At 42.8% G+C, this 24,259-nt stretch overlaps 1 protein-coding gene across 3 annotated transcripts in view; it reads right to left on the minus strand.

Moving 5' to 3' along the window:
- The window catches only part of LOC115572498 (cadherin-18-like), a 221,630-nt gene that overhangs the window by 65,753 nt on the left and 131,618 nt on the right, over window positions 1-24,259 (minus strand). For all 3 annotated transcript variants that reach the window (XM_030402641.1, XM_030402642.1, XM_030402643.1), the window contains exon 5: window positions 14,934-15,101. In XM_030402641.1, coding sequence (XP_030258501.1) covers window positions 14,934-15,101 — 168 coding nt within the window. The remainder of the gene's footprint in view (window positions 1-14,933; window positions 15,102-24,259) is intronic.

The following is a 24,259-nucleotide window of genomic DNA, read 5'->3' on the forward strand; positions in this document are numbered from 1 at the left end:
CTGTTTCCTGAACTATGGAAAATGGTTAGAAATGAGAAGAAGCAAGTCCCACTGTCCCCCACAAACGACATGGGTTAAAATGTGTATTTTGAAAGGCTTAACATTAACATACACTTCTTATCTTCTATCTTAATATAATATAGTTAAGACTCTCATAAATAAAGATCAACATCCTCAGGATAAACAGAAACATTATTTCTTTATAAATTTGATCACTTAACACCCCCTTGTGTGTTACATCACTAGAAAGCCCAGGATGTGCTTTACACAGGACAATAGGACTCAAATAAACAGCATGCATGGTTTTTTGAAATAAAGACCTCAGTGTCATGTTAACCACAGTGGATAAAAATGTATTGCCAGGTCTTAAAAAGGTGTAAATGGCTTCACAACATACAAAGGCCATTCAGTAAAACAAGGCACACAAAGCTGGCTGTAAACAAAAAAGTGTTAAACAAACCAGAATATGGTTTATATTTTAGTAGTCACCTGGAATGGTTTTTAATTAACAGGTGTGTCTTGCCAAGAGTTAATTTGTGTTATTTCTTGCCTTCTTAATGTGTTTGAGACCATCAGTTGTGTTGTGCAGAGGTAGTGTTGGTACACAGTTCTATACAGTGAACCATTTAGCCATGAACACATTAAGAAGGCATGAAATTCCACAAATTACTCGACAAGGCTTGCCTGTAAATTGAAAACCATTCCAGGTGACTACCTCTTGAAGCTGACTGAGAGAATACCAAGAGTGTGCAAAGCGGTCATCAAAGCAAAAGGTGGCTACTTTGAAGAATCTAAAATATAAAACATATTCTGGTTTGTTCAACACTTTTTTGTTTACTACATAATTCCATATGTGTTCCTTCATAGTTTTGATGTCTTCAATATTAAACTGCAATGTAGAAAATAATAAAAATAAAGAAAAAACATTGAATGAGAAGGTGTGTCCAAACTTTGACTTGTACTGTATGTTTAGCTGGAATAAAAGTAAAATGTCTAGAATATTCATCTATTCCCTTGAAATATATTCCATCTAAACACATCAGCGAAAAGGGTAACTCTCAGTTGTTTATCAGTAGTTTCATCCAGTGGAGGCATCGCTGCAGCTTGTACAAGACATTACTGTTTTATTCTGAAATCAAGTACTGTGTGTGTGTGGTGATGAGGTTAAGGGTGCAAATGGGTGGTAGCAGATAGCTGATTGACACCAGTCATGTGTCTGTCATAAACCACATGGAGGGCTGTGGCATGCCTTTTGCTCAACATGTGGCGGCTGAGGTTCTGGTTTGGGTTAGGGTTAACCCTAACCCTAACCCTAACCCTGCCCGTTAGCCAGGGGTAGCGGCTGTAACGTTAGCTGCTAGCTTGAAAATGCCTCTGGTAGCTCTTGCTAGATTGCACCAATCCTGGCAAGGCGGGTGATGGTCGACCTTTCTGGACAATTTCAAGTTTATCCTGAAAAGGCAATCTTGAAAATGGAGTTTCAATAAATCCAGTAATCATACAGCTTTCTTCACTACTAACTGCCGCCCTTTCATATGCTCTATTTGTCTCCTGTTCGTTCTTCTCCTCACTTTCTCGCTGAAATCTTTTGCGGGTCGCCTTCCTTATATACGTTCATGCTAGGTATTCGCGAATGCCCGGAAGATGCCGTGAAATGATCCCGCCCCCACCTCGGCGAAATATGATTGGCTAAGGCACCTGTCATTGTCAATTCATGCCACATTCACTTTAATTACACAGGCCTTCGTTGCTGCTACCGAAGGCCCTGCAACGGGAGTAATTTACCCAGATACCAACAGAAGAAAAATTGTGATTGGTCCATTTCTCGTTCCGTTATATTAACCCACTGTGTGCCAAGACAAGTGAGTCCAAGTTTATAATCGCCTAATCTACATATTATTAACATTATTTTAGTGAATAAAAACAAATAAATAAGTAAATAATATATAATTCAATACATTTATTTGGAGTACACAAAATTATTTCAATATTTTTTCTTAGGCCTTCACTGAATACCTAGAAGGCCCAGAGGGTTCCCCTCTGGTGCAAAGTGTAATAATCTCTCCTTTTTTTTTTACCACGAATGGAGAAGTCGCTTGTTTTGGGCTTGTTTTCATAGGCCTCCTTGCTTGTTTCTCTCGCGATATCTGGCAACACTGCTGACCAGTATGTCATCATGCTACCGGAAGTGGCTGCCTTATAAGGAAGTAAGCGAAATCTCCTTCTTAAGGAACAGATTGCCAGCTGAGAGAGTATGCAAGACAACCTACAAGACAGAGTATGTGAGCAACCTGTCGTTGCAGAATGGACAAGAGATTTGCAGTTGGATCCAAGGATAACAGAGCACAAGGATGATTAACTATTTTACCACCAATTGTGGATTATAATATGGACATTGAGGGTTATTTTGTTCACTCTGCTGGCATGGGGTTTGGATTTTGAAGAAATTTGGGGACCTCGGGCGGGGTCCAGAATTACCTAAAGGACTTGGAAGAGAAGCAGGAAGGGAAAAAGTCTAAGTGTTCAAAATATCTTAAAGGTTTCTGTAGCCTAGCACCCTGCCAAGTGCACAGATCATTTAGAGGAGAACTGTAGTTAATGGGCGTGCCTGGTGGCTGTATCTGACTCTAGGACTTTTCAAGCCAGGTGCCAAGCCAGAGGTAACAGGGTAGAGGTTCGGGCGTAGGCAGGGAGAAGCTAGGCAGGTCTCCTCGCTAACAGTTTAAGCAGTCCCTATACAAATTCCTTTTTATAGTAACACATTGTAGGTTAAGGGACCTAGCCCTTTGTAACAGAGATCTGTTCCAGTACCTCTTGGACAGGGGTATCCTGGGAATCTAACAGGACTAACAAGAATTCACTTTCAGTTCATATCCTCTCCTTTTAAAAATGGTTTTCACCATTTTTAAACACAATGCTGTGTGTGTGTGTGTGTGTGTGTGTGTGTGTGTGTGTGTGTGTGCTTAGAGGTTTTCAATCATATCATATAATGTGGGTACACACTCCATTCATCAGCAGGACCACATTGTCTCAGAACAGTCAGAACTGTTGCGGGGGCGCATACGCACGCAGCGACCTGCAGTGAGAGTTTTTACCGTGCTTTTATTGAGTCAGTTTTATTATTCACACTAGCCACTGCATGAAAAGTGAGATTTTCGTCAGTATGCGGCACTGTAGATTGACGTGGAATTTCAGGTTTGCGGCTGCACGCGGCAATTTACAGGCAACACTGAAAACTGACGTAAATTGTCGGAAATTGACGTGGGCCTTGCTTGGCAGTTGTCCCCCAGTGACCCTCCTCCCCCTGATTCTAGGGGAGGCTTTAACATGTAAATGAAAATGCTGTGAGCTATACAAATGCAAATCAGGGTAGCAGGGGGAGTTTTACCCCAGGTGAACTTTTTCTAAAAGGTGTTAACTTCATTTTAAGAAAATCTCTGGTATAAATGGATCAGGCTCAGTATAGCCTAATTATAGACCCTTATATTTGAGCGTGAATGGATTTATTTAATGAAAGTATGCTAGATTAATTACTGTGTATGTCATTAGCAATGGCCAATGTTATGTAAAAAAGATTATTTATTCTTCTCTCTCTCTCTCTCTCTCTCTCTCTCTCTCTCTCTCTCTCTCTCTCCTGGGAACAAGTGAAAGATAAAACGCCAGTTGTTAAGAAGTTAAAATTTGCATGAAATATTTTGAGATAACCAAGATATTAAAATGTAAAAAAAAAAAAAAAAAGTATTTCTATAATTTCATGGGTTCTGAATGTTTTAAAAGCAGTTGAAAAGTAATTCTTATTGCGTGTGAGAGTTCATGACCTGTAAGAGTTTTTACACTTCCGGGTAGACCGGAGCGTGAGTGACGAGGAAGAAGGAGCGGAGAGTTAATGGCGTCGAGCCGCTGACAGTGGACAGTGTGTGTCGTCAGTGTCGTGTTTTATCACTAACAGACTGTGAACTGTTGTCGGACGACGTGCTGTGAGTGTGTGAGTTGGACTCTCCATCGCAGTCGAAGTGTTTCTGTTTTAATGGACACAAAGCAAGTTCGGCTAGCAGGAGCTAGGCTAGCGGAACGGCCATTGTGGAGAGGACGTCTTCGCGGACGAGAGGAGCTTTGCCGGGTCGCCACGAAGAATGTCGCCGACGGACGGAGCTTCGCTACCGCTGAAGGACACGGAGGTTTATCGCTGCGAGCATTTTGTTTTCACAGACTAACCTCGCCTCATAAAAAGGCCCCGACCTCCTGTTAGCTCGGAGCCACGTCTGCAAGTCCAGATTTACACGATGCCGATAATGACGCCATTGTGTGTAAGTAACTGTTACTGTTTTCTCCCTCGCTTAATTTTACTGTGACTTACGCTTATTTATTCATACCAGTCTTTTTAATTGTTTTCCAGCTGCCTGTAAGACATTACGAGACAGTACGCAGGACAACAAACAACCAGATCTTCCATTGCAGGCGGACGCTGTGAGGAGTTCAGCTCGGAGCCGATCGAGGACAAAGAGGGTAAGATTTATTAGATTAGATCCGTTTTTGGTCAATGTGACTATTATTCTATTAAATAATAGATGTGTTGTATCCATACGCAGTGCATCGCGCAGTACTGATCGTCTTGGATTGTTTTTAAAGCTGCTGGAAGCGAGACAGAGTGCTAGCTGAGGATGAGGTGGAGCTTTAGAAGTGCGCCGCCATGGACCTGATGTCTGAGGAGGAAGACGGCACAAGATGGCGGGTGTCTGGATGAATTGTGCGACCTCCGTCCTTTCGCAGCCGGGAGCTCACCGAGCTCTGCGCCACACTGCAGTCACATGAGAGGCGATTCCGAAGTAGCAGCGCACCACAGACGTCTGCAGAAACAGACACTTCGGTGCTGTAGGATTTTGGGCCTCTTGTGAGCTTCCCGTTTGTTGTGTGGGCAAATTATGCTTTGTACATGCTGTGTGTTTTTGTTTGTGGTAATAAAACTCTTTCTTTGAATAAACAACTCCTTCCGGGCAAATGTTCTTTTCCTCAGTAAATTCATTCATGTCATTGATGATATCATATATATAAATGAATAAATCATGATATATTCATATATATAAATGAATAAATCATTATATATATATATAAAAATGAATAAATCATTATATATATATTTAAAAATGAATAAATCATTTTATATACATATATATATATATACATACATACATACATACATACATACATATATATATATATATATATATATTAGGGCCGGGACTTGATTAAAAAAATTAATCGAATTAATCAGAGGCTTTGTAATTAATTAATCGAAATCAATCGCATTTTAATCGCAGATAAATATTTGACCTGAGAACAGTGAGAAGCAATTTTTTTCACATGGATTTTAGTATACCATTGAATAATGACTGAATACAGAAGCTTAAGCAACAAAACATTGTTTGGGTTTTTTTTTTCAAGACCAACAGACCAGTGCAATTTTTGCCATAAAGTGTAGCAATCGCTTATTAAGGAATAATTTCAGAGATTCAGGGAGCCTATAGGTAGGTAGACCTTCTGTAAACTATAACACTTTGTTTTTTAAGTAAAACACAATACTTTCAAGTACATTCAGAACATTGGAAACCCTGACTATTAGAAAACATCTATCTTCAGAGGCCATAACAGACTTTACCAACAGTTGATCTAAACAAATCAATTTCAGCCCAAAACAATAAACAGTTCAACATAAATTGCCAGTTGCAACAACAACATAATAAATAGTTGCTTAGCATTTAGGTGATATCTGAGGCTTGATAGCTGCGGTGATACGCAAACTCCTTCTTGCATAATTTGCACACAACCGTGCTCTTATCTACACTGCCATCCGTCTGCTTTTGAAAACAAAATTTCCCATCCACGGGGCCAACCAGAGTGGTCTCATCTGCTTCTTCGTTCATTGTTGTTGTCTGAAGTCATGAACGCAGTGTTGGGCAAGCTACTCGAAAAAAGTAGTGAGCTAAGCTACAAGTTACTCTACATTAAATTAAGCTTCACTACACCAAAGCTACTCCCCAGAGAAATGTAGCAAGCTAAGCTACAGCAAAATGGCAAAAGTAGCTTAACTACATCAAAGCTATTTTTTTTTATATTGGAACAACTTCATTCCAAGTCAAAGCTATCTCAGTGATCAATAAAATTATTAATCAGACAGATAAGCAGGCAAAAATTTCACGTTCAATTGTTTATTAAACAATAATTTGTGCTTTCACTATTTTGTATATTTTATTATTCAACTATCAATGCACACTTAATTCTAACATCCATGGACAGACATTCACCTTGCTACCACGGCAATATCCACCTGACTTACACTAATGGACAGTGTCCTACACTGTAGCATATTAACATAATTAAACAGCAAATAGTATATTATAGTTGTAGTTTTCGTTAAGGTTCTCTAGTCTTCTAGTTTCAGCTTTATAATTTATATTTGATATTTTAGTTAGTCTATTTAGTTATTGTATATAACTCAGCCTTTAATTGTATTTGTTTCTTTTACCTACCTCATTGTTTTTGGATTTTGATTTATGTCAAGTGGCTGTAACACTTTAATTTCCCTTTGAGATTAATAAAGTACTCTATCCATCAACCAGTGTCTCATATAACTGGCAGTTTCAAAAGTGGTATTTTTATTAAGCCCACTCTGTCGTAGTAGCTATATCTACATACATTTTAAGCTAATCATTTTGACTAACCACCATACTTTGGTTTTCACGAACAAAGACCACGCCAAAAGCTGTATGGAATGAAAACAGGAATTTATTAAGCATAATGACACATGTTAGATGCTGGGAAGGAAAGGGTCGAGGGATGGAAGGATGAAGGGATGATGGGGTAGGGGTCGAGGGATGGGGGAAGGGGTCGAGGGTCGAGGGATGAGGGGGTTTAGGAAGGACGGGTGAGGGTTGACAGGAAGGGAAAGAAGCTGGTGGGATGAGAGGATGGAAGGGGAGGTTTGGCGAGAGGAACAGGAGGAACGGAGTGGGTGTGGAGACGCTGAGTGGGGGAGCCGCCTCCGATCTCTTCGTTAGCCCCCTGGTTCCTGTATGTGGATGAGAGAGAGAAAACACAAGGAAAGAAGGGGAATGGGAGGGAGGGATGTAGAGAATCAGTCAAAGAGGGAGTGAACGGATGGGGTGTGCTTAAATATATTTCGGGCGGAAATGAGATGAGTTCGAGGCGTGGTCTTTGTTCCCGAACCTAGTTATAAAACTTCATTTCACTAACAAAGACCACGCCAAAAGCTGTATGGAATGAAAACAGGAATTTATTAAGCATAATGACACATGTTAGATGCTGGGAAGGAAAGGGTCGAGGGATGGAAGGATGAAGGGATGATGGGGTAGGGGTCGAGGGATGGGGGAAGGGGTCGAGGGTCGAGGGATGAGGGGGTTTAGGAAGGACGGGTGAGGGTTGACAGGAAGGGAAAGAAGCTGGTGGGATGAGAGGATGGAAGGGGAGGTTTGGCGAGAGGAACAGGAGGAACGGAGTGGGTGTGGAGACGCTGAGTGGGGGAGCCGCCTCCGATCTCTTCGTTAGCCCCCAAGGAAACTTCAGTGAGACAGGTGTGTGTGAGCGTTTCTGATGTCGTTTACGTCGTTGCGGATGTATGTGTGGTAAGCGGGGGAAGACCATCGGCCAAGGATTTTGATGACGTGGTCGGGGACCCCCTGCTTGGAGGCGGAGGAGGCGGCTCCGATGCGGAAGGAGTGCCCTGAGTACAGATCTGGGGATATTCCTGATTGAAACAGGATTTGGCGGAGGTGACGGTGGAACCAGTGGCGTGTGGCTATTTTTCCTATTTCCGTGACGAACAGAGGGTCCTGGGGGGAGGCTCTGCTGGCTAGCCTAGAGTTGATGTATTCTTGTAGCGGTTCGAAAGGGCTGATGTAAGAGTCTAGGCGGAAGAGATAGATGGGTTGCGGTGGACCGGACTGGTTGGTCTTGCTGCATTTAAGGTTGTAAATAAGGGTGTCGGTGGATGGATTGGAGATGTCGGAAATGGATGCGTGGCAAGATGGGTTGTATTTAGAGGTAGAAGCCGTGAATTCAGAGCAGCGCAGAAAGCCGAAGAATGCTAGAAGAAACATGGATTCCAGGACCTTGTCGACGTACGGGGATGAATAACCTGAGCGGAGGGTTCTGATGCATCGGATGAGGAGATCTGAGGTTAGGGGCGAGCGTTTTGGTGGAGTATGGACTTCTGTCTTGCGGAGACCTTTGATTAGCATCGTTATGTGAGAATGGGAAGTGGCTTGGCATGGAGCCCCGGAGGTTAGTCTGGTGAAGAAGTTGATGCCGCTTATGTAGGCCTGGATGGTAGTGGATTTCATCTTCAGGATGGAATGGGCGAATGAGATAAAGCTCGACAGGGTCAAGACGTCGAGCGAAGGAAACGGAAGATTATGAGAGGCGTGGAATGTTTTAAAACAATTCCATCCGGTCATGTATGATGCGAGTGTACGGGGAGCGACACTGTTCAGGATGGCGTCTTGGGAAATGGAAACCAGGTTTTGAAGCTCGGGAGTCAATTGAAGATGGTGGCAGAAAATGGTGGGACTGGAGTTGGGACAGTGTCGGAGGCTGGTGCCAGCTGTCTGAATTTCTGAAATGAGAAACGGGAGAGTGCGTCAGCGATTGTGTTCTGATGACCGGGGATGTGAGCTGCTCGGATGATGAATTGGTGTTGTGCCGAGACTAGGGTGAGTTTCCTGACGAACTGCATGATGTCTAGGCAGTGTGAACGACCCTTATTGATGATGTCTACGACTGCGGTGTTGTCGGAGTGGATGGTGATGGTTTTCTTTGACCATTTGTGGCCCCAAAGAATAGCTGCTATGATGACCGGGTACATTTCGTAGATGGCAGAGGAAGGAGAGAGCGATGAGAATTCAGGGGGCCATTTGGCTGAAAACCACTTGCCACTGAAATAGCCGCCGAAGCCGATGGAAGGAGCTGCATCTGTAGATAGTTGGATGTCTTCTGATGAAGTGATGTTTGTGTCGTAGAAGAAGGAGATGCCGTTCCAAGAAGAGAGGAACTGGTGCCATAGCTTGAGCTCCATTTTGCAAGAGTTGTCCAGTGTGACGTTGTCGTGGAGTGATGGGACTGAGGAGGCTATGGAAAGCAGGTGAGACAGGAAGGATCTACCTTGTGGGATGATGCGGATTGCATAGTTGAGGTGGCCGAGTAGCGAGAGGAGTTGGCGTTTGGTGCATTTGTCCGCCAGGAGGAAGTTTGAAATGATTAAGGAAATCCGGTGTATTTTTTCTGTTGGCAGGGATGCTTGGAGTGACACGGAGTTAAGGGTAATGCCGAGGAATTCCAGGGATGTGCTGGGGCCCTCGGTTTTCTCTGGGGAGAGAGGGACTCCGAGCTCGTTGAAGGCGGAGATCAGTGTGGTGAGACCGTGTGACGGGGGAGAAGAGGATGGCGTGACTGTAAGGAAGTCATCTAGGAGGTGAACGACGTAAGGTAATCTGTGTTTGTTCAGCAGGATCCAGCAGAGTGCTTCGGATAAGGAATCGAATATTTTTGGGCTGCTTTTGCACCCAAAGGTGAGGCGTACGGCAAAGTAGTATGCACCCCTCCACTGAACGCCAAAGAGATGCCAGAAGTCTGGGTGGATGGGAATGACTTTGAATGCACTGGTGATGTCTGCTTTAGCCAACCAAGCTCCTTGGCCGGCTGTACTGATGAGGGAGATGGCATGATCTATAGTTGCATAGTGCATTGAAAAGTCTGGGCTAGGGATTAGGCTGTGGATGCTTGGGACTGGAGAGCTGTGGGGGGATGAGAGGTCTATAATGAGTCTCTTTTTTCCGGAGTATTTCCTGGTGGCGATGCCAATTGGACTGATTCTGAATGGACTGAATGGTGGTTTGGGGAATGGACCGATCATGAATCTGTCTTTGATTTCTTGGTCCAAGAGTTTGTCGACTATGTCGGGCTGGGAGGTGGCAGATTGTAGGTTGTGGCATGTATGGGAGGAATCTGGTGTGACTACTAGACCTGGGTGAAATCCGTCTTTGAATCCTTGGATGAGGTAATTAACAAACTTGCGGTCAGGGTGACATTTTAAAGCATCGGAGAGAGCGTGGATGTTGATGGGTGTGTTCAGATACTTACACAGGCCGTGTTTGGTGGGGTTATGTGGACAGGTGGATCTGGCATGGGCTCCGCCGCAGAAGGAGCAGGTATGGAGGAAGCGGCAGCTTGAGACTTAGCAACCGAGGTCGTTGAAGTTGTTGCATACCATCCTCCCGCCCTGGTATAATACTGGTCTGCCTCTTTTGTCGACTCCTTTAGGGAGAGGGCCGAGAGCGATCGGTTGGATGTTGACTGGTTTGGGAGTGATGGATGGAGGAGGGGCTGTTGGGGGCATGTTGTGGAAAACAGCCGGCTTCTGGTTAGTTTGAAAGGTGGTAGGGGGTAGAGAAGCGGTGAGGGTGCAAGTTGTGGTGGGATGTGATGGGGCGCCGCACATGTCGCAATTAAGCGAAGCGCGGGCCGAAAAGACGCGGCAATAAAGCTCTGTGTCCAGCGTACCCCAGTACGTTCCTTGGTTGAATTGATGAAGGCGGCCAGCGGCTTGGGAAGCAAACAGAATGTGGTATGTATAAAAACCGTTGCCTCCGAACCGCAAGGCCAGGTCGAGGACCAGAGACAAGTAGTCGTCCAGCTCTTGCCTGCGTTCGGGGAAAGATGAGCAAATGATGTCGCGGTACAGGGAGAAAGAGAGGGTGAATTCTACGGGGGTGAGTTCTTTGGAGCGGGTGGACAGGGGTTGCTTGAGCGCAATTGGACCGAGTACAGTTTGTAGTTCTCTGGGTACCTGGGGGTTGCAAGTGGACGGATGTATAAGGTGGGCGAGGTCGACGTAGTTACCCGTGAGAATCTGTTGGCGGAGAGTGGCTGACACGGGAGATGGGCGAGAGGAAGCGACTGGGCGTGCTGGAGGAAGTGCTGTGGCTAGAGTGAAGTTATTGTGAGTGGGGGGATAGGTGGGGAAAATCCAGGATCCGGTTGTGGGGGGAGCTGTGAAAAAAGCAGGTGGGTTAGTTGGAGGACAAGGAACATGAGTCGCATATGGGTGATGGGGAAGGTAGGGGTAGGGTTGGGGGGGGGGAGGGGGAAAGGAAGAGACAGGAGGAAAGTGAGGGTTTTGGCTGGTGGTGCCGCCGAGGACCGTTGTAGTAGGTGCGCTCTGTGCGGCTGAAGCGGTTGAAATTGGAATGTGGGGGGTGGTGGTAGCCGGAGGAGGTAGGACAGGAAAGTTAGGAATGAGAGAAGAGCTGGGATAGGAGACGGGAGGAAAGTAAGGGTTTTGGCTGATGGTGTTGCCTTGAGCCGTTGTTGTGGGCGCGCTCTGTGTGGCTGAAGCGGTATGACTGGGTATCATAGCCGAAACGGGAGGGACAGGGAAGTTAGGAAAAAGAGAAGAGGAAAGGATGCTGGGATGGAGGGATGCATGTGCTCGGGTTGTTTGTGAAGCGTGGGGTAAGGAAGAAGAAGAGTTAGGAGCAAGAGATGCAGGCTGTGGGTTTAGTACGACCTGGCCCTCTGGGAGGGCTGTTGAGTGAGGTTGGGCTGGGTGCGTGATGACGTCATCGGCGCTGCGGTGGGAGCGAGGCCGTGAACCCGGAAGTGGCCGCGGAGTTCTGCGGTGTGGAATGCTGCTCTGCTGGGAGTTGGTGAGAAGTTGGAATAACTTCGCCTTGTTGTCGGTGCGGTGGAAAGTTATGTTCCGCTCTGTGAGGGTGCGCTTGAGACGAACGACCGTCCACTCCGAAATGTTTGGAGCCGCGGGACGATCGGCGAGAGGGCGAGGCGACGCCGGGTCGCGGAGGCTTCGTCCGGAGCAGCTGGAGGAAGGAGTGTCGGTCGGACGCCGAGCGCGAGATCGTCCCCTGGAGCGGTGGGGGGGGGACGGGCGGATGGTGCTGGAACCGCCGGTGGACGGAGGCTGGGAGCGCCTGACGACGTGGATGGTAGAACGTGTCCGGGCTGGCTGACGAGGAGGGATGATCGGTGATGGAGAGGACTCTGGGATGTCGTCAAACAATTCGCTGTCTGATGGGTTCAGTGAGAGTTCGTTCTCCGTGGTTTTAAGGTACTGCTTTCTTTCTTGTTTTTCTTTCGGTTCTGACGATGTAGAGAATCAGTCAAAGAGGGAGTGAACGGATGGGGTGTGCTTAAATATATTTCGGGCGGAAATGAGATGAGTTCGAGGCGTGGTCTTTGTTCCCGAACCTAGTTATAAAACTTCATTTGTAGAAATTGCATTTTTGCTGTACCCTGTGCTGGTTAAAAATTACAAAAGTAACAATTCAGAGTAATGTTTCTCTGTCACTGTATTTGTTTATTATTCAAGTTTGTCTTTTGCATCCCTTGGGATCAACTCGTCTCCGTCCTCCTCAACCTCCGCCATCTTTCCATCAAGTAACGTAACTCACTGAAGCTAACCTGTCTGTATTCCCGTGCAGCAGAGACGTTGTATGCAAGGATTAGTCTGTGGTGTCACCGTCATACGGAAGTGCTTCTGTTGGCTCCACATACACGGCCATGTGTGGCGGTGGCATCACTGACTAACCTTTCATTTCAGACCGCAACAGAAAGCTCCGCTGCGCTAAACTTCAGAAGTGTTCATAAAAATGTAGCTTATGTAGACGCTACCGCACTACTTGGTCAATAAAAGAGCTAAGCTACTGAAAAGCTATTTCATTCAGAAAGTAGCGACGCTACCACCACGCCACTGAGAAATGTAGTTAAACTAGTAACGCCGCTACTTGTAGCGACGTTACTGCCCAACGATGAACGCTATGCATGAACGTTAGTTGGTGCTCCAGTATAATCGGTACCCCTGAAACTCATCCAGTGAGAAACGTTCCGCGGTGCAAAAATTAGTGCGATTAAAATGCATACATTTTTTTAACGGGTTATTTTTTGTGTAATTAGTTAATCGTAATTAAAGTCCCGGCCCTAATATATATATAAATGACTAAATCATTATATATATCTATATATATATATATAGATATATATATATATATATATATATATATATATATATATATATCTACACCCACCGGGGTTTACATTAATAATAACCTAGGGTGACCAGGTTGCTTGTTTATGAGTAGTGGTTTCATCCAATACTGAGTGAGGATATTCAAGCCAGCCCACACATTCTCTGGCCAGGCGTGGTTTTGCTGCTATTCATATGTAAGTTGGAGCCGTTCGCACCCCCAGGAGCTCCACTGACGTCATGGTTCGTTTCCGACAATTTTCGGCACAGACAAACGCCACGTTCACAGCCTGTAAATTGTCGTTAACTGCTGAAAATTAGGGCGATTTCCGCACGTTTACGGGGCCGGAAATCCCACATTTCATGCAGTGAGCAGCCTGGTTTGGGAACCTCTCTTTGAAAAACAAAAACTCACTTAACCAGATAGTAAAGTGGTCCAGCAGGCTGACTGGTGAGCCACAGCTCAAAGTGGAGGCCCTGTACACAAAACAACTACAACGCATATGCGATTCAATTTTAAAGGACAGTTCCCACCCATTGCACAATGACTTTCAGTTTCTCCCCTCTGGGCGCAGGTTTAAAATCCCCAAGTGCAAAACAAAAAGACACAAAAACAGCTTTGTCCCTGCAGCTCTTACACTGAAGAATAAGTAATTACTTTTTTTTTGCACAAATGATTGATATTGTTGTTGTTTTTTTACTTTTACTCTTTGTTGTTATTCAATTTTTTACTCTTTACTTATTTTTTTATTTTTAAATCTTACACATTATGTCTGTTTTTACAACCTAAATAATTGTTTTTCTTTGTGTTTCATCTTGCGTATATATATATTTATTTATTTTTTTCCTTCTTATATATTTACTATCGCCACAGAATGACGGAGGACCTGTAACTCTCTAAAAGATTTTTGATTCTTCTTTTCTTTTTTCTTTCCTTTTTTTCTAGCTTTCACTGTCCTGAGTTTGGATGATGTGTGTGTCTCTATGTTTTCCCATATGTGTGGGAAATGACCCTGCCGCTGCAAACAAAATCTACCTCTGGGTACTAATAAAGGTACTTGAACTTGAACTTGAACTAGATATTAGGCCCCGCTGTAATATTAAGTCGTACTGGAAGGTTGGTCACAGCTGTCTAACTTTAATATAGGCTAGGCCAATAAGGGCTGTCAAATGATGCTTTCCCAGCTTTTTTGTGATTTTACATATTTCAATCAACAACATAACATAATCCAGTTTCTAAGCAAACATGTCCTCACTACAGTCCCATCTTAAGCTTCAAACTTTGACACTCTATTTACCCCTCGAATGTGTCTTTGCACATGAAAGGCTCTGCAGGCAAGTTAGAAATAATAAGTAATATAAAGTCTGGTTTGTGTTTCAGTCATCATGGCTGTCTTTTCTTGAATGAGAACTGGAGGTGAGTAGTGTTCTACCTGATCTGAAGGGCTAGGGTTGTTTACCATTACTTGGCAATACTGTCAGCAGGTCCAGGATATCCCTCTCATTGGCTGTTGTGAAAGCACTGACATAATGACAGTGGTTGATGTTAATCGGGACGGCCCTGATGAGTCATGGCGCACTTGATAGTTTTAGACTGGGTCTGTGAACCTCTCACAATAACAGAAAATCTGGACTGAACAAGCTCTCCTCTCAGATTTCTCCTCCGATTGTCAGGACCGGCAAATTAGCAGCATCAACAGGATAAAAGTGAAGAAAGAACTGAAGCATACAGACAATGCAACATTGTATATATATATATATATATATATATATATATATATATATATATATATACATATTTATATTTATATATATATGTATGTGTATATGTATGTATGTATAGATATATATATATTGTTTGTGTATAAGATGGATCACTTACTCTGTGAAAATTTTGGAGGGTTGTCATTGACATCGGTGAGGGTGATGTTGACAGTAGTGGATCCAGACAGTCCTCCGACCGAGCCCGCCATGTCTTTGGCCTGGATCACCACAGCATAATGGTCCCTGGACTCACGGTCCAAGTTGGACACCGCTGTACGAATGATACCTGAGGTACACATGAGGAACAAATTATAAGTAATAATGAAATACACGAAAATCAATGCTGCTGATGTTCATTGGTTGAACTGACAGGATGTCTCAAGCGAACATATGGTTACGTTAAAGTGACCATAGGAAAAAATACTGACATCTTGAAAAAAATGTCACTGAGAAAAAAACATGGAGTAAAAGTCTCCGGAAGATTGTCATAGAAATATATATTTAAAAATTAAGAATGGAAATAATGAAAAATACAATGAAATCTATCTTAATATGTTAGTGTACATTCTTCCATTCTATTTCTGCTTCCAGTTCAGGTTTGTTTTCAATACCAAAATTTACAGTCACTGTTCCAGCCGTCCTCTCCTGCCTTCTTCATAAGAATTATCAGGCACATCATTATTAACATCATTTTTATGTTTGATCAGAACTGGTTTTGTTAGATACATTTTCAGAATCAGTGTAGTGATACATCTTGTAAAAATAAGCTGAGACCACAGAGCTGAAAACACTGAACTCACTGACATCAGCACAAACCACTTTAAGCAATATAATGGTGAAATTAACAATTTGTGTGATTTGCCATCCCTCGCAGTTTCTAAGTGCAATATGACTGTTGTAAATACAAATTCCCAGAGCATTGCAGCTAAATCAGGAAAACAGGAACATAGCATGGGTGTGTTCCAGGTCAGGGGGAGGAAAAAAGTAAACAAACACAAAGATCCCAAGCCAAAAGATCCTGGAGCACAATAAATAACGCTTGGGGGCCAGCAATGAAAACAAACAGCAACAAAAAACAGGAACACCAATAATGTCACCACAAGCAGAGCACCATTTATTTACATTTCTTAACTAGAGCATTCACAATAATCAGCAGGCTAAGAAACCAAACTAAGTGACATGTTCTCTCTGTCTGTCTGTCTAATCGAGATTCTGATCCATTTCAGTACAATGGACAGTGTTGCACCTTCACACACACACATCTTTTATTAACACTAATTTCATCATTTTAAAACACAACGTCCACTTACTTGTGGGGTTCACAGTGCTCATATGCCAAAATATTTAAAAATTCAAATGCATGATAAACATGCTAACGTAACTTAAATAACATAGATGTTATGTGCACAAAACTCACAGCTTTGATTATGCTTCAGGTGTCACATGCATGACATGAAAGCTCCCTCTCGCTCTTTTTTTAAATCATGTTTAAAATGCCTCCAAAATAGGCAAACAAGTGGGACAGGATAGATAATATTAAATAGGCCATGCTCACTATCACAGCACTGGGAAGCTCCTTCAGCGATAGACTGATACACCCCAAATGTGTGAAGGAGAGGTATCACAGGTCCTTCCTTCCTGCTGCCGTCAGACTCTACAACCAGCACTGCTCCCAGTAGACCTCACTGTACAATAAAAACTCTATACCTAACCCATTTCTCATTTTGGTTTGCACTAGCTGGGCAATTTTATACCCATATTTATTAATCATTATTTATTAATACACTGCCACACTGTTTTTAATTACACTGCTTATAGTTATACATACAAGTCTATATCTATTTCTTACCTTTATATTGTATTGTATTTTTTCTACTATTATTATTGTTTATTGTAATATGACTGTCCTTTGCCTGCTGTGACACACAAATTTTGCAGTTTGTGTGAATAATAAAGGAATTCTGATTCTGATAATACAACATTTTTCGCAGACTTTGATAGTGACCAAAGGTGGTGCCAGGTCCAATCAAATAGGTTCCGATCACATCATAATAATGTTATGTCTTGAAACCTTACCTTAAGTAAGCATGTATATAAAGACAGAGACACTATTCACCAGTGTTGGGCAAGTTACTGAAAATTAGTAATTAGTTACTCCTTTTAAAAGTAATTGAATTACTTTACCAATTACTCTATATCAAAAGTAATTAGTTATTAGGGGAAGTAACTTTTAAGTTACTTTAATGTCTGCTTTTTCAAAGTAAATATGAACAGTCCTGAACAGTCACACACACAATAAACATAATTTTTAGACCTATTTATTGTAATCAACAGGGCAACAGGCCTTCAAATCAAGCAGTACTTACAACAACTGTATCAGTCATTTAACACAGCTACTCTTTGATGTGGATAGGTTCTTTACACCTGCACACAATTGACAACTCAGCACTACATTTTTGTCTTTAATTTTGACATGTGAAAAGTAATGTCCATATTTCCAGGAGAGAAAGCACATATCCGCACTGTTGGCCATTATGTGGTTTAATGCTGATTGATTCGATTGGTGTATCATTGCGTCACCATAAGGTCCTGCGATGTTAGATCAGAAGCAGCTAAAGTAGGCCTGTCTGTAGTTCTAATAGTGGCGTAGCCCCTTTCAGGAATAGGGCGGTGCGTGAGTTGTGAGTGTGTAAGGTGTGTGTGGGCGAGCGGGAGAGAGGGAGCGTGCATGCATGCAGTTGGTGAATGAAAGGGAGAGGAAGGAAAGGAAAACAGGTGACAGTAGCAGATCGAGCTGTTAATGTACAGTATAGGCTGCAGTTTTGCTGTGGAATAAAGGCAATGGCTCCTCCAGATACAGCAAAGCTCCCTGGTATTATTTCCTGACCAGCTTAACATGTGAAAGGAGTTCACCCCGAAGGTAAACATAAACTTCGACCCTGGAGGAAATCATTTCCCCTGTGCTTCCCAACCACGGTCCGGGAACCGAACAGGAATGGTGTAACACTGTCTTCTTGTCTGCAAGCGTTCATATTTCACAAAAGACAGTAACGCGAGTAACAAACTCATTTAAATTTCAGTAATTGTAATAGCGTTACTTGATAAAAAAAAATATTTCGTTACATGCTCATTACTGCTAAAAGTAGCAGAATTACAGTAACACGTTACTTTGTAGCGCGTTACTCCCAACACTACTATTCACTCTATCACAAGACACTGTAACATCAAAATGATTTCGGAACTGTTCAAAGTTTCTAAAATAAAGTTACATAATGTTGCTTTAAGTAAGAATACTTTGTCTGGCTGGATCAGAATCAGAATCAGAATTTCCTTTATTTGTCCCGCAAACGGAGAGATGTATTCATCACAGCAGCCAAAGGACACTTGAATTGTAATAAACAATAATAATAGTAAAAGAAGAAACGATACAATAATAAAGTAAGAAGTAAGAAATAGAATCCAAAAGAAGTAAGACTATAATCCAAAATAGAACTCTCATATACATTGTATATAATATACCTAATCAGCCACCACATTCAAGATAAACAGTTGAAATGAGGCCCTATCATGAATTTGAACTTTCTCTCGGACCAGGGTACTGGTAGCCGCTTATTTGAGTGCTGTATGTTGTGAGGAGGGGCCTCAATGGATCAGGCCATTTTCTGGCATGTCACATGGATGCATGGATTCTGATGCATCAGAATGGGATCTGGGGAATTGGCATCCACATGCTCGACCCAATGTTTTCCAGGAGATTATTGCATTGTAACAACATGATTAATGTTATTCACTTCACCTGTTAGTATTTTTAATGATGTGGCTGTTGGTGTATTTGCCAGTCACTGTACAAATTATTTTTTAATAATTTAATTATTAAATGTATTTTTAGGACAATTAATTTAAAAAATGAGTTAAGCACTGACACAGTAATACTCAAAACTGTGTTAGATATATAAAAGGTCATAGTTTGCTTGACACAAGATACCATATTACTTATAAATGGATGGAGCATTATCCTGGAGGAAATAACTTACAATTATGCTTATGCAGATGCTTTTGTCCAAGGCGACTTACAGTAATTCATACACTGATGGCAGTGGCTGCCATGCAAGGTGCTGACCAGCACATCAGGAGCAGTTTGGGGTTCAGTATCTTGCCAAAGAACACTTTGACATGCAGACCAGGGAAATTGAACCAGTAGCCTTCCAATAACAAGACGTTGGCTCTACCTCTGAGCCACAATCGCCCTGCAGCACGCTGTGTAAGATTCAAATAAAAAATGAATTGAGTCCAAGTTCCTCTGTCATTCTTGCTGAAGCATGAATGGTGATGGTATTACATCTGCACAACTGAGAGTGTTTGGCTGCGATATAAAAAAAATATGATAATAATAAAATGATTTGGCCACAGGGAATGGTTGCTCATGTTTGTAGCTTATTTTCTTCATCTGATGGTAAAACATACACACACACACACACACACACCTGCAAATATATATACATACACATTATTTCTGCTTCATATTAAACACACAAGCTCACAGCAATACACTATTGCTCTTGTGTGCACTAAACCATAACAATCAGTCACATGTTATATATGTCATTGCCAGCCTCCAAATAAAACTGAGGATTTCTATCGTCTCAGATGCTGAAAATCCAATTCATTTGAAACCCATATATTTCTGATAGTCTACTTTTTGCATACATTATTCACTGTTGTGCCATCTGCCTTGTTCTTGTTTTTCTGTAGGATTACATGAAAATTAAATACACAGCTTGGGGGCAACATGCAAGGATTTTTAAATTTACTGGGCCTCATGCAGCAACATTCTCTTGAATGTATCTCTAATTTAATTACTTTTTCATCAAGAGAATTAATTAGAGAAGTCAACTCCAGATGCACCAAATGTTCTTACCATCCAAATCTGCTCTAACCCAGGTGTGCTAAATGATAAATCCCACTTGATTAGAAATTGGAGGTGCATGGACGATTGTTTGTAATTAGCATAGATAATGCCTCCTAAACACCATATAAGGACAGGTGTTGTGCCGTGTGCAAATAGTCAACACTGGCACAGCAATTGGAGCGATGCCACCCAAAAAGGGTAGTCAGAAAAAGAAAGTCAGCTGCAATTAAAGGGATGTATTGTTAAATCAAAACAAACAAGGTAAACATGTGATCTTCCACTGGTGTTACAGAAATGTCAAAAACACAGTATCAAGCGACATCCACCTGGCCTTTAGCACTCCAATTGTGCACTCTACAACAGAGTGGGTGGATTTGTGCCAGTGGTTGCAAAAGGGCTCCTTTCTGGTCTAGGGATTTGCCAGGGGGGATAATCAGTAATGGAGTGAAGTCATAACCTCGGTCACCTATGGTACATTTTCATAAAATTTTATTTTATCAAAACTTAAACTGGATGTTGTTTTTTTAGAATTACAGATCATTTACCAATCAGCAACCCATCTCCATTAGCTCCTTGAGCCAGACCTCTCCCCACGGAACTATTCTGCAGCACAAAGGAGTTTGTGTGCTCCCCTTGGACAACATTCAGAAGGTGGTAGTTTGCATCTGATATCATTTGGATGTTAATAGAGTAAAACAGCTTTCGATTAGGAATGGGACCAGCTCTGGAGAGGGTACTCTTGATCCATATATTCGTGCAATCTACAGCATCAATGACATTTGGCTCAACAAAAAAAGTCTTAATCTCTACCTGCTGGTAGTAGTGTACCGGAACAATATGTACAGGGCATGAATGGTATTATTGCTTTCAGTACTCATCTTTTGTTTTTTATAGTCTTAATAAGGATCAGCTGAAGTATTTCTTACCTCAAATTAAAAAAATACAGTCATTAAAATGCCTCTAAAACATATAATCTTATAATCTAAACATGATTATATTAAGCATGTTTTATGTTCCTATAATCCAAAACATGTTTTGTGCATTGATGAAACTGTGGACTGTGTAAATGGGATGTTTTTCTCTTTTCTTGGTAGGAGTTCTCTCGGCCAATCTTACAATTTATTAACAAAAGAGAAGAGCAAAATTGGGAAAACATTGGTGAATCCCAGAAATCAATGTGTATTTAAAAAACATTTTTATCTTCTGCACGGTTTATCTTCTTGACTTTGTACATCCCATGCTAGTTTGTGAAGTTTCCAATCAAGACAGTACAGACAATTCCAAGCTTTGTTTACTTGGGTGGAGGTGTGCAATGGCCATGACAATTCTCTCTGGTGATTCCCAGGAACCTAAAACTCTTTACCTGCCCCACCTTAGATTCACAGTGAACACCAATCTGTCTTTTTGCCTACATTTTTCTATCAGTTCCTTAGTTTTGTTGATGCTGAGCAGTAGATTATCCTCTGTGCATCCCTCTGCAAAACTGTTATTTCCTCGATATCAACTCTCATCGTTGTTTGAAATCTGGCTGAAGATGGTGATGTCGTTCGCATACTCCTAATAGTCATCACTCAACACTGGGGGGGCTCCAGCATTGAGCACTAATGACTGAACTGTCATTACTACTAGACACAGCAGACTTTTTAGGGACAGGAAAGATGGTGGCTATCTTGAAGCAGGCGGGGACACCTGTGAGAGTGATATGTTAAAAATGTCAGTAATAACATCAGCTACCTGATGCTGACATATTTCTAGTACATGGTTGGGTATATTATCTCGCCCAGCACCATTTTTTATAATGACTCTAAGCAGGATTCCTCCCACATTCATCGTGCAAAATGGCTGGCCCTCTTGAGGTAGAATAGACATTACATCTCACTATTGATTCCAAAAACATGGCCTCACATATGATGGGAGTTCTCCTTCTTTTGTAGCTTGCGAAAATCTAGATCACCTGCAACATATTTTTGGATTTGTTTGTATTGAGGTCCTTCTCCAGTCTCCATCCATCCATCCATCTTCTTCCGCTTTATCCGGAACCTGGTCACGGGGGCAGCTGCCTGTGCAGGGACACCCAGACTTCCCTCTCCCCAGACACTTCCTCCAGCTCTTCTGGGAGGATCCCAAGGCGTTCCCAGGCCAGCCAGGCGACATAAGCCCTTTTTAGATAGAAAAGGCGGCATATTTGCTCCAAGGTAAGGACGGCAATGTGCCGGCCTGTCTATCTAAAACAGAGGTGTAATATTCCTCCTTTTCCAAAAGCCGCCTCTGAGGTAGGCGTAAACCTGTGACGTGACGTGAAGCTTGAAGTTGGGCTGTGAACAATGACAACGAATTTGACTTCAAAATAAGAGCTTTACAGTGCACCCCATTGGAGTTTAGAACTGGGTTCTTAGCGGGGGGCTTTTAATTTGAAGGTAGCGACCTTTCCTAGCTTGCTGCTACAACAACAGGCTAACACAACTAAGACCGAGGAGACGCTAGCATCTCCTGGATCTCAGCGGCTGTCCAGTTGCTCATCTTAATGTCCGCGGATGAAATGATGGACTGACTGCTGTGATCAGCTGTTTCTTGGTTTTAAAACTCCCCGGCTGTGGGTCGCACAACAGCGCAGGTCATTGACACCTCCACCCACTACACACAGGGGCCGGCACATTGCCGCCTCGTTTTTAGATAGCAGGTGAGGTGGAAATAAGTGTACCCTGTGAGGCGGAAAATCGGCGGACCAAAACAGACCCCCAATTTGCCGGCCTCTGTCTAAAACCGCGGACGGAGCCGCGAAAAGGACGGGCAAATTGGCAGCTCGGTACCCTGTCTAAAAACAGCTATAGTCACTCCAGCGTGTCCTGGGTCTTCCTCGGGGTCTCCTACTAGCGGGACATGCCAGGAACATCTCCCGAGGGAGGCGTCCCAGGGGCATCCAATATAGATGCCCGAGCCACCTCAGCTGGCTCCTCTCAATGTGGAGGTGCAGCGGCTCTACTTCGAGCTCCTCCCGGGTGACAGAGCTCCTCACCCTATCTCTAAGGGAGCGCCCTGCCACCCTGTGGAGGAAACTCATTTCGGCCGCTTGTATCCGGGATCTTGTTCTTTCGGTCATGACCCAAAGTTCATGGCCATAGGTGAGGGAAGGAACGTAGACTGACTGGTGAATCGAGAGCTTCGCCTTTTGGCTCAGCTCTCTCTTCACCACGACAGACCGATACAACGACGGCATTACTGCGGCTGCTGCGCCGAACCGCCTGTCAATCTTGCGCTCCATCCTTCCCTCACTCGTGAACAAGACCCCAAGATACTCTCCAGTCTCCATTGATGTTATTTTTTGTTAATTGTGCTTACTTTATTTAAAAAAGGGACAATGCACATTAATTAATGGGGGCACCAAAGTGTTATCATGTAAATGTGCCGGATTTTGCAATACAGGCTTTGCCTTCTTGATACCAGCATTGAGTCTTGCTCTTACAACTTTCTATAATTCCTTGTCACCTGAATGAATACCTCACTGGATAAAGCCCTCACCTCTCCATCATCAAGGCCTTCTGGTTGGGAAATGATTGTATTGTCTTTGTGATCATCACATCAACATCAACACATTTTCTAATATATATGATGTCACTGTTGATGTATATTCCCCAACACTGACGTTGTTATCCTGAGTGACAGCACCAGGAGTATTTGCTCATCTCTACACTCGAGAAATTCTCATGTTTGATCTCTTTAATCACTTGGGGGTAAGAAGGCAGAAGAAGTAGGTTAATATGGTGTAATGGACCAAAATGGGGATGCAAGACAGTGTTGTAGTTGCCAAGAATGTTCTAAACATGGCCCAGGTAATTTCTTCAGCTGGTGGAGATCTGGACATGCTAATGGAATTTAGGTAAAACAGTTATGATGTCTGTTTGATTAAAATAACTGCTACGATAAAAGTAGGTCAAATATGTCAAAAATATGACTGCTGACATGTAACAGCTGACATCCTCATAGAGTTCCTTTAGTGCATTTCTTGAATTTATCATCTGGTGGAATGTAAACAGAAGTACTACCGGTGAATTCTGTGGAGAGATGATATGGTTGACATCTCAAAATGTATTTTACATTTGGTGAACAAGGTCCGTCCACTTTGACTTTTCTCATCTTATAAGGGCCTTGTGTTCTTTGGGCTTGTAACACAGTCTTCCATCAAATGCAGTGAACTGGGATGTTGGGATGGGGCCAGGTCTCTCTAAAGTTGTGGGTAAAGTTGACAGTTTTCCAGTTGTTGAGAGGGTCTCAGTCCCATTTCATCCATTTAGTAGTAGCCTGGGTCTAGAAATGGTGTTATGGCCAAGCTGAGTTATGTTAAATCTTATCCCAGGGCTGTTACCTCTCATTTTGGGTTGATTGCTACACATTGCTACACATCACGCAGTGATATTTGGTCTAGCTGATCTGGCTGGCTAAGAAGATGTCCTGGGCAATGATCATCTGAGGTACTCTGGACTTAATCCAATCCCTGTGCTTCCTTTTCCAACTTTGAAAAATGTATTACTTTCATA

This window comes from Sparus aurata, chromosome 21 (assembly GCF_900880675.1).
Source record: "Sparus aurata chromosome 21, fSpaAur1.1, whole genome shotgun sequence".
Taxonomy (NCBI): Eukaryota; Metazoa; Chordata; class Actinopteri; order Spariformes; family Sparidae; genus Sparus; species Sparus aurata.